This window comes from Propithecus coquereli, unplaced genomic scaffold (genome assembly GCF_000956105.1).
Source record: "Propithecus coquereli isolate 6110/MARCELLA unplaced genomic scaffold, Pcoq_1.0 Scaffold1045, whole genome shotgun sequence".
Taxonomy (NCBI): Eukaryota; Metazoa; Chordata; class Mammalia; order Primates; family Indriidae; genus Propithecus; species Propithecus coquereli.
Window position 1 is genome coordinate 33,503 of NW_012134359.1, and position 11,240 is coordinate 44,742.

Here is an 11,240-nt window from a genome sequence, read left to right on the forward strand (position 1 = left end):
TAGCCCTCCTGTTCTGGAGGAATCTGTCCCTATCAGGACTTGGCACTGGAAATGACCTTGGAGAAAGGCCTGAATATAAGCTTCAATGTGCGCCCAAGTCCCTAAACAGAGTAGCAGAAGGCTGGAGCTTCAACATTCAGGAGAAGAGAAATTCAGACAAGGCCAGATCTGGGGCCGGGCTCCAGCTTCCTCTTGTCCCGTGGGGAGCACGATGTGTTCCAAACTCACTGTGTGTCATTGCTTAGGGTTGTCTTGCCCATGTGTGCCTTAGATAATAGCATTTCATATTCCATGGAGTAGACGTAGAATTCTCAACAAACCCTTCAACAGAATCACATCATCCCATCTTGAGGTCAGTGTCCCTCCAGCTATTCGCTTATTTGAGAACCACTTCAAATAGAATCCTCCCTGATCATTACGAGAGATATCCTGGTTTGGAAAATGAACAAAACCAGAGACCAGCATCTCCCTACTCATTTAGAGAAAGCTGGCTTAGCAATGTTATATGCTTCTCTGGATGTGCTCTGTGTTACTCATGCAGGGGAGGAAGCAGTTCTAAGATAGGATCACATCTAGCAGAGAGGTTATGGTTGGGGACCAGGACATTGGCGACTCTTCAGAGCATAGTCACAGCCTGGTAGAATGTGGTTAATAGAGAAGTAGGAGGCGATCATATGAAACGTGTGTGCACATATTTTGGACATTGGATGAAAAACATGAGGCTGAACTCAAATGTTCCTCAAAGAGAGCAGAAGGGTCAGATGAGTTTTTCCAAGATAGGAGTGATTGGATCTCTCCTGGCGGCCGGATAGGGATAGATTTATTTTGTAATGATTAACTTAAGGAGTGCACTCTGTCTTTCAATTACATGCCATTTTGCTAAATGACTCAATGATAAACTAACAAGGGTGAAAAAAATGAATATAAGAGGCACAGCCTGCGGTGGAAAGTTAGTTGCTGTTGGCTTCTGCCGAGATGGCCACCGGACTCCAGGTTCTTCCAATGGGGCTTCTGGGGCTGCTGCTCTTCCTGAGTGGTGAGCCCTGGGCTGAGGGTGAGAAGGTACTGGTGGTACCCATGGATGGCAGCCACTGGCTCAGCATGCGAGAGGTGGTGAGGGAGCTCCATGCCCGAGGCCACCAAGCCGTGGTCCTCGCACCAGAGGTGAATATGCGCATCAAAGAAGAGGACTTTGTAACCATGAAAACCTATGGTTTTCCATACGCCAAGTACGATTTTGGGTACTTCGTTAAGGATCACATTCAAATTGCATTTGAAAGACAACATTTTCTGAAGATGATTTTTGAAACTGTGGCGGTTTTCAAAAGGTCATCTGCATATTTTTATGAGTCTTGTGCAGACCTAATGCATAACAAGACCCTGCTCGGGCACCTGAATGCCAGTTCCTTTGATTTGGTTTTAACAGACCCCGTTTACCCCTGTGGGGCAATGCTGGCTAAGTACCTGTCCATTCCCACTGTGTTTTTTTTGCGTTTCATTCCATGTCACTTAGACTTGGAAGGCGCACAGTGTCCGAACCCTTCCTCGTATGTTCCTAGGCTCCTAACAAGGAATTCAGACCACATGACATTCGTGGAAAGGGTCAAGAACATGCTCTACCCTCTGGCCTTGTTCTACATGTGCCATATTTCTTTTTCTCGTTATGAAAGCCTGGCCTCCGAGGTTCTTCAGAGAGAGGTATCATTGGTGGATATTCTTAGCCATGCGTCCGTGTGGCTGTTCAGAAATGACTTTGTGCTGGACTACCCCAGGCCCATCATGCCCAACATGGTCTTCATTGGGGGCATCAACTGTGTCAACAGGAAGCCACTCTCTCAGGTCTGTATTGGTACCTTTATCCAAACAGCGTTCCAGGCAGAGCATATTTTGATGTATTTATTTATTTATTTATTTAAATAGTTTTTTAGAGACAGGGTGTTGCTCTGTCACCCAGGCTGGAGTGCAGTGACATGATCATAGCTCACGGCAACCTTGAACTCCTGGGCTCAAGGGATCCTCTGCCTAAAACTGCTGAGTAGCTGGGACTACAATAATGCCACTACTCCTGGATAATTAAAATATTTTCTTTGTAGAGATAGGTTCTTGCTATGTTGCCCAGGCTGGTCTCGAACTCCTGGCTTCAAGTGATCCTCCTGCCTTGGCCTCCCAAAGTGCTGGCATTACAGGCATGAGTCACCACACCAGCCTGCATATATTATATATATTTAAGTTACAAGTGCTTACTTATCTACTCCTTTTACAAAGATTTCTACTTCTCGTCCTAATAGTCTTCAGTGAGATAAACTGTTAAGTGGTCTGCGGTAGTGTAGTTAAGGTTTGCAATAGGCTCTGACAGGAAGGAGAGGCAGGGCTGAGGGTCTGCAATAGGACTGATAAACACCGGTGTGACTCAGCTGACACTGTCCATGAAGATGGAAGCACTGTCTTCACGGTTGTTTGATTTCCTTCAGCTGTGCAGGAGCAGATAAATTGAGTTGTGAACGATTCCATCAGAGGCCTTTTGCTTGTAGATTTTTAGTAGAGGGATAAAGGAACTAGCAAATTGCAATTGTCAACATGATAACTTCTAGTGTCCTGTTTTGGAAGGGATAGAGAAGTGATCACAGGATCCCTAAGCACTCAAAGGAAGTAGAAGTTTCAGGAAGTGAAGTGGAAGTGAGGCAATGAAATGGGGTCTCTGTAATCAGAGAAAGAAACAACCAAGTCCAACTTTTCAGAGAAGAAGCCGTACTGACCAGAGGTTTACTGACCAGGAGTTGGTGTCTGGTGTATAGTGTGGGGGACATATCAGAGTTGGGAAGGCATCACGAAGACTGCATGTCAAACGGGTCTTCTACTTGGGACACCGAAACTGAGAGATGGTGGAAGGGGTAAAGAGGAGATAACCCAGTGTAGGTGGGACAGTGATGAAGAGGCAAGAGCTTAAAAAGGGCAAGGTTTCTTAGGAGGGGCCGACCACATCACCAAACCTACCCTATCCCACCCCAAGTTTCCATAGTGGGATCTATTCCTTTACTAAGGATTTCAGAGGCATCTTACATTAGCCCAGAATATTTGGGTTTAACTGAAATAGGACTCTTGGGAGCTGGATTTTTTTTCTTAATCCATTGAGTGAGCCATCTTTTTTGTGAGAGGATTCAGCCCATTTATGCCATACTCACTTAATTTATGTTAATTTCCATTACCTTAGAGCTTTTATAGTTTTTATATTCCTATTTCTGTACTTCTTTTTATTAATATATGTGTTACTGCAAAGGACTCTAAACTTCATTTTTGTTTTTGATCAAACTACAAGATATTTGTTCTATTTGGTTTTCTTTTCCCCTTATGCAATGCAGTTATCCAATTATAAAATATATGTGTATCCATTAGATATGTAAAAATGTTGAAAAGTAGGGAGGCATTCAAAAAGTAATTGTTACTCGTTTCTTCTAGTTTTCCTATGTGACTATATTCTCCAGAGTTAACTACACTGGCTCCAATCTTCATTCTCACTTTTCTAGCTAGATGACCTTGGGCAGGAGATAAAACCATTCTGGTTTTGATGTTGCCATAGGGAGTACCCCATAAATATTATATTATCTGTTATCATTATTATTACTGCACTTAAAAAGTACCCAGCAGGACAAGGCATATCATCTGGAGACCTTAGACATGTTTGTGCCAATTTATTAGGTACATGAAAGATCATTTTTTTGTTTGTTTTTGAGACAGAGTCTTGCTCTGTCTCCCTGGCTAGAGTGCAGTGGCATCATCATAATTCACTGCAACCTCAAACTTTTGGGCTCAAGTGATCCTCCCGTCTCAACCCCCCGAGTAGCTGGGACTACAGATGCGCACCACCACACCTGGCTAATTTTTTCTATTTTTAGTAGAGACAGGGTCTTGCTCTTTCTCAGGCTGGTCTCAAACTCCTGAGTTCAAGCAATCCTCTGGGCTCTGCCTCCCAGAGTGCTGGGATTACAGGCATGAGCCTGAAAGATCATTTACATTTAAAACTTTACTGTGTATTATACGTGAGAGGCATGCCATTATTATTTTTGTTATATTAAATTCTTTTTTATTTTGAGATTTTTGTCACTCTTACTCATTTGGTTTGGTTTACCCTTGGATTTAGATTTCTTGAGTAATTTATGGAATTTTTCTACAAATACAAAAGACCCAAGTTTGTCTTATATTTTTGCTTCCTCTCTCCTTAATTTAAGGTTTATATTGGGTTGAATTATTTTATCAGTATTCTCAAAGAAATAATTTGTATTTGTGTATTCTTTTTAGTAAACGTTTAGCTTTCTCTTTCACTAATTGCAGCTTATTTTTTATTAATAATCTCATACTAGTTTCTTTTGGCTTATTTTGTAGTTACTTTTCTAACTTCCTTAATTAAGTATTTCATTTCTTTACATTTGATTTTTTTTTTTTTTTTTTTTTGAGACAGAGTCTCACTGTGTTGCACGGGCTAGAGTGCCGGGGCATCATCCTAGCTCACATCAACCTCAAACTCCTGGTCTCAAGCAATCCTTCTGCCTCAGCCTCCCGAGTAGCTGGGACTGCAGGCATGTGCCACCATGCCCGGCTAATTTTTTTTTTTTGTTCTATATATTTTTAGCTGTCTGATTAATTTCTTTCTATTTTTAGTAGAGACGGGGTCTCGCTCTTGCTCAGGCTGGTTTCGAACTCCTGAGCTCAAACAATCCACCTGCCTCCGCCTCCCAGAGAGCTAGGATTACAGGCGTGAGCCACCGTGCCCGGCCTTGATTTTTCTTAATGAGACATTGAAGGCTATAAATAAAAGTTTTTCTATGTCTCTTAGGTTTTGGTAAAAATCAGTGTCCTTTTAATTGCTTTTTTTATCACTTAAATTTTGTGTTTTTCTTTCCTCTTTGATTTGATGGCTATCTCCAAGGCTGTTTCTTAATTACCGCATAGTTAAGATTTTTTTGTAGCCATTATTTTTTCTAATTATTTTGGATTATAATGAGAGATTTTTTCTTGTGAAGTCACCAAAAAAGTCTTGATAGATTTTCTTTGTGGTCTAGTACAGAGTTGTCCAATAGAAATATAATGCAAACTACATATGTAATTTAAATGTTTCTAGTAGGCATGTTTAAAAGAGCAAAATGAAACAATTAAAATTAGTTTTTTATTTACATATTTTCTCTTTTGAAATTTAATAATACATTTTATTTGACCAGATATATCCAAAATATTATCCTTTCAATACACATTCAATATAAAATTATTAATGAGATATTTTACATTCTTTTTTTCATGGCAAGTCTTCAAAATCTAACGTATACTTTACACTTACAGGTATCTCATTGGACTAGTCACATTTCAAGTGCTCACTTGTCCTGTGTAGCTAGTGGCTACGATATGATCAATGTTTGTAAATCTTCCACAGATACACCTAAAATTGTACATTTTCAATTTTTCTATTTTAAAAAGCACTGAATTCTGCCCAATTCTGAAAAAGATATCTTAAAATTATCCCCTTATATAACAAATTTTGCTCAAGTTATATTTGGATTTTTTAGTAGTTTTTGCTTTACACATATTGCTGCCAGATTGGTGCATGTAGGTTTAAGACTTGTATTTTCTTCATAAAGTTTGCTTTTATCATTAAATAATAATCCTTTTAATATACCTTATCTGATATCAATATTGCTACTCGTATGTTATTTTTTGTTGCCTCATCTCTTTACTTTTAACTTAAATTTTTGTGAAAAGTTTGTTTAAAAAATTTTAAAACATTTTTCAGAACTCCAATTTGATAGTTGCTTTTGATGTAAGAATTCTTTCCATTCACATAAGGTGTATGTTTGATTTTATTCCTTCCATTTAGTGTAAATTTTATTTTTTTTAGATTATTGTTTCCTTTTTCCTTCTTCTATGGCATTTTCCATTTCCATGTGGAGGCACTGCAGCATCTTCAGATCTCTGCCTCTTAGTCTCCCTCTTTCACTTATAAGAGCCCTTGTGGTTACACTGGGCCAACTCAGATAATCCAGGGTAATCCCCCTTCTCAAAACCCTTAATTTAATCATGTCTGCAAAGTTCCTTTGCCACGTAATGTAACATGCTCACAGGTTCTGAGGATTAGGATGCGAATGCGGACACTTTTGTGGGGCCGTTATTCCCCCTACCAGAGATGGTAAGCCTAACGCTAAATCCACATCTTATTCAAAGCTTGAAGGTTTTCCCCTATTATGCCACCGAACTTTTTGTCCCCATCACCCATAGATTTTCATTCTTCAGGCTCCATTGCTATCATCTTAATCTTCAACTTTCTTATCTTTTCTATTTCCCGCTGCATTCTGGGAGAGCATCTCTGAAAGAACACATTTACGTCATTGATTTTCTTTCCTGCATTATCAATCTTGTTCTTTATTGCTTTCGATCTATGTTTTAAAAAATGAATCTTTTTTGCTTCCCTTGTTACTGTTCCCCTCCCCCACATATGAATATAATCATTCTCCACAAAGTTTTCATAAAGTCCCAAGGTAAAGAATTCCTCTGAATACCTCAAACAAAACACTCTCCCTGGCTTTACATAAATATTCTCATCCCCAAAGTGTTAAAAATAAGGAGCTCCCATTAGAAAAGTGCCACCTTAACAAAACTTATTTTTGAGTGAGCTAAAAGTAGAGAATAGACTATTGCATTCAGTAATGAGGCCTTTGACTACCTCCTAGAGTGAAGTCACACTAGGTTGGTGGTGACTAAAGTTATACTGAAAGGGCTTAAAGCAGGGTGGGCGAAGAGGAAATGAAAGGAATCTGCATTAATTGAGAAAGTCAGATGAGAAAGAATTAGAAATTCCTAGAAAAGTGAGCAGTCGGGTGGATGATTTCCCAGGATGGGGAAAATACCTGGAGATAGGAGAGTGGAATCAGAGGTGAAGAAGATGGATTGATCATTTTATATAGCAGTCTCCAACCTTTTTGGCACCAGGGACTATTTTCATGGAAGACAATTTTTCCCTGGGGTGGGGATGGTTGCGGAATGATTCAAGCACATTACGTTTATTGTGCACTTTATTTCTATTATTATTGCATTGTAATATATAATGAAGCAATTACACAACTCACCATAGGCTGGGGACCTCTGCTTTAATAGATACTTAAAGGGAGTATTCTTTCTTGCAAAGGCTTTGCATTGCATGAGGTAAGCTTAACTAAAAACAGCTGTGTGTAGAGCTCCAGCCAGGAGACGTATCTGGCTTTTTGGAGTTTGGGATCTTGCTGAGATGGCCACAGGTCTCTAGGTCTCTTGGGGCTCAGAGGATGTGCCTCTCTCTGCCTTGTGGCTCTATGGGAAGGTGCTTGTTATTCCATGGAGGGGATCCACTGCAGGGGACTCAAGGTGGTCATCTCTGCCCCAGAAGAAATGTCCTTTTTCACCACTCTGAAAAGCTTCTCAATCCTTCCATAAAAGATGAATGCCCACATACAAGCTTATAGCAGTGTGTTTTCTTGGGGGTTGAGGCATTTTAAAAAGATTTTCAATTTTGAAAATTCTTTAAATAAAATGCTTTACACTGCTGGAAAAGGAAATTTTCTATTTATAGCAGTATGAATCCAGGATATATCAAAACTGAATGTTGTGTTTGCCTTCAACTGTTAAAACTAGCTAGAACTGTTAAAGACTCATGACCTCTGAGTGACCTTGCCATGCCAGACTCTTTGCTGACCACTGAACAATGGAATTTATTTTAGCCAATGGTACAGATGCAAGCACACTTATTCTGCCCTATCTGGACTGGTGGTTTCCAACACACCTAAGCACCGTGAAACTACCTTCCTATTACTTCAAAACTCCTTTGGTCCCCCGACTTCTCTAGAAGTAAGCCCATCCCCAGCAAACTACTCAGTGAATATCTTCACAGGTGTCAGTTCCCTTGCCTGGCAAGTAAACAAACTCATTTTTAACAAGCCCTGACAGTTTTATTCTGATACTTCTTGTACAGTTGGTATACAAGAAGCAAATGCCCCAGGTACCTCAGTGACTTCATTTGACAGTTCAGTGACAGACTGTGTGTGCCCATGGGACACTGCCAGCTGACTCCCATGTCCCTACTGTGTATTGTTTGCATGGAATTCCATGTAGATGGGGCTTTGAGGACACTAAACATATCCAAACTCATTCTCACATAGTCATAGCTTATTAATGATGTGTTCAGGCCACATGAACTTTCTGCAAAGAATTGAGAGTATGCTGCATTTTTAGCCTGTTTAGCTCAGTTGCTCTTTTGCTCTCATGCCTGATGCAAACCTCTCCTCAGAAGTGACCAGGGGAAATGGGACACTTTGTGATATGCACTATCCCAAGGCAACGTGCCCAAAAGATCTTCATTTGGGGCATAAACTGTGCCAACGCAATGGTACTTTCTCAAATGTGTGTATGACGTTTCACTAAACCAGCATTTCAGGTGAAACCTGGCTTTTGTTAATCTACCATGATACATGTCCTTTGTGTAGCCTTATGGAAATGCTGTTTTACATTTCCAGGAGCTACCATAGTTGTAAAACCAAGTTAAGTTTTGAGTACAGTCCTAACATGCCATTAACCAACCATGTAACCGTAAGGCATTTACTTGAATATTGTGCCTCAGCCTTCAGAGGGAGCATATTTCTGCTGACACTGATTTCAGCCCAGTGAAAGGGATTTCAGACACCTGACTTCCAAAACTTAACAGAATGTTTTAAGACACCAAGTTTGTGGTAATTTGTTACAGCAGCCACAGGAAACTCATACAGACACTTTGCCAGGTTTACGTGCTTTTAAAAAGCCTGGGTTTAACACTGTATTTTAAATCTTCCTGCATCACCAGCATATATGTGCAATTAAAAGCCATCTTTATTTTAAAACATAAGTATTAATAATATATTCGTATCTTTCACCACTACATACGAAAAAATTGAAGTAAAATGATTCAGAGCAAATTACCTGGCTTATAATTCAAAGAAGAAGGAAAAAGGCAAGATTCAAGGTGTGTGGTGACATTTTGTCCTAGCACTACGAAATAATCACCATCTGCCTTGGGATTAACTTTAATAAATAGCAAAGTGCATATAGATATTCACAATAGTTTTAAAGACAGAGGTCCTATTTTCGTAGTCCCAACAATAACAACAAACAGGCGTTGGCTTTTAGTGTTTATAAACTCTAGGGTACAGTTGTTCTCAAAGTAGAGTTCACTTGCAATCTTAAAAAGAAAACAAAAAACAGTCCTGTTATTCCCTAAAATGTGCTTTAAGTCAAACATGGACTGGCATTACTCGGTGTCAATGCGTAGCAACTGCTCTTTGCCATTTATCATCAGGGACTTTAACTCTCCGTCTTCTTCCACTTCCACTCTTTCTTGGCCATTCTCAACAATTCTCTTGGTGGTGATTTTTTTGCCATTCACTATTTCTGTGGATGTCGACACGGACCTGAAGCTGCCTGTTCCACCACCACCAGCAGACATGGAGAAGGAAGAAAGGCCCCCATTTCCCAGGGAGCTAAAGGAAGTAAATTCTGTATCCAAAGAAGAAAAACCACCTCCAAAGCCTGGAAATTCATTGAAGGTGGAGAAAAGGGATGCTGACCCTCTGTTTCTGCTTCCCCGGGAGCTCCTCCGACCCCCAAAAATGTTCTCAAGCGGGTCTCCGAAGAAGTCAAACGAAAATGGGTCCCGGCCACCAAAGAACTCCCTGAAGACCTCGGCCGGGTCGCGGAAGGTGAAGTTGTACTCGAAGGGGTCCTCGAAGGGCCCGCCGGCGGCGCCGCCACCATCCACGCCGGCCTTACCACAGCGGTCGTAGACGTCGCGTTTCTTGGAGTCCGACAACACCTCATAGGCCTGGGCCACCTGTTTGAATCTCTGCTCCGCTTCCTCCTTGTTCTCAGGATTTTTGTCGGGGTGCCACTTGAGCGCCAGCTTGCGGTACGCCTTCTTGATGGCCTCGGACGAGGCCTGCCGGGGCACGCCCAGCACCTCGTAGTAGTCCACCATGTTGGGGCCGCCACGGCCCGCGGGCCACGGCGCGGGGAGAAGCGCAGAGGGCAGGCCGAGGCAGCCCCCACAGTGCTCCGCGAGGTTGAGCCCCAGAGGGTCGCCCCTTGTGACGCGGCAGCATCTCATTAGTCAAGGCCAGCGGTGGCTCCGCATCCCAGAATGCAGTGCTCCTGGGGCATGCCCAGCTCTCACGCAGGCTCTGTCTTGTCCCGCCTAGGCGCGTCGGCCCCGCCCACTCCCCGAGCCCCTCCCACTCGCCGGTCCCGCCTACTGTAGCCCCTGGCCTAGCTGTGGTCTCCAAATAGGTAGAAAAGAGGGGATTTTTGTGGAGGAAAGAGAGGGCCGTGACTGGCTGGTTTAGGAAATGTTTTTCCTAAAGTCGGCTTTATATCAGAATGTCCCCTCTGCCTAGAGGAGAGATAGTATAACGGGAGTGAGTTTGGTCTGATCCTGGGCAGAAGGCCTCGTTTGGTTTGTCTAGGACAGCAGTTCTCAAACGTTTTGGCCGCAGAGCCTGTATCTATCATACGCACAGGGTTAGAAATTAAAACAGAAGTAAAAAGATAAATTCATTGATCAATATAATAACAATAAGTCCATTAGACACTAACATAAATCATGTATTTATGAGAAAATATGTTTTTCAAAACAAAAATATTTAGTGAGAAGCATGGCATTATTTTACATTTTTTGCATCTCTTTTTAGTACGTGGCTTAACAGAAGAGATCTACATTCTCATGTCTTCTTCTGCATTCAATCTGTTGTGATATTACACATCATACTTGTAGCCTCCGGAAAACTTCACTGTACACTTAAGAGAAAATGAGAATGAAAATTCAAATAGTATCATTATGGAACTAGTTCTTACTTTGGAAAAATCACCTGAAAAATTCTTGGGGATCCCTAGGGTTCCCTGGCCCATACTTTGAGAACTGTTGGTCTGGTCTAGTACATTAGTCCCTCAGTATCCCGGAGGGATTGGTTCCAGGACACCTCCTGGTAACCATACCAAAATCCATGAATGCTCAAGTCCCTTATATAAAATGGTGTAGTCTTTGCATATAACCTATGCACAACGTCCCATACACTTTAAATCATCTCTAGGTTACTTACAATACTGAATACAATGTAAATTTTACATTATAAGTGTATAATTAATACAATGTAAATTATACATTGTAAGTGTATAATTAATACAGTGCAAATTTTGTTTGCTTT

At 41.2% G+C, this 11,240-nt stretch overlaps 3 protein-coding genes across 3 annotated transcripts in view; 1 reads left to right on the forward strand and 2 right to left on the reverse strand.

The window, feature by feature from the left end:
- Window positions 1–606, reverse strand: part of LOC105811585 (dnaJ homolog subfamily B member 3-like) — a 1,624-nt gene extending 1,018 nt beyond the window's left edge. The window contains exon 1 of the mRNA XM_012645836.1: window positions 571–606. Within this exon, the coding sequence (XP_012501290.1) occupies window positions 571–606 (36 nt within the window). The remainder of the gene's footprint in view (window positions 1–570) is intronic.
- Window positions 607–918: 312 nt separating this feature from the next.
- The window catches only part of LOC105811595 (UDP-glucuronosyltransferase 1-3-like), a 26,206-nt gene continuing 15,884 nt past the window's right edge, over window positions 919–11,240 (forward strand). Inside the window, exons 1-2 of the mRNA XM_012645847.1 lie at window positions 919–1,849; window positions 9,636–10,102. Of these exons, the coding sequence (XP_012501301.1) occupies window positions 976–1,849; window positions 9,636–10,102 (1,341 nt within the window). The 5' untranslated portion in view covers window positions 919–975. The remainder of the gene's footprint in view (window positions 1,850–9,635; window positions 10,103–11,240) is intronic.
- On the reverse strand, window positions 9,296–10,018 carry LOC105811563 (dnaJ homolog subfamily B member 3-like). Its single transcript, XM_012645816.1, has one exon. It carries the CDS (start codon window positions 10,016–10,018, stop codon window positions 9,296–9,298), a length of 723 nt encoding a protein of 240 aa, XP_012501270.1.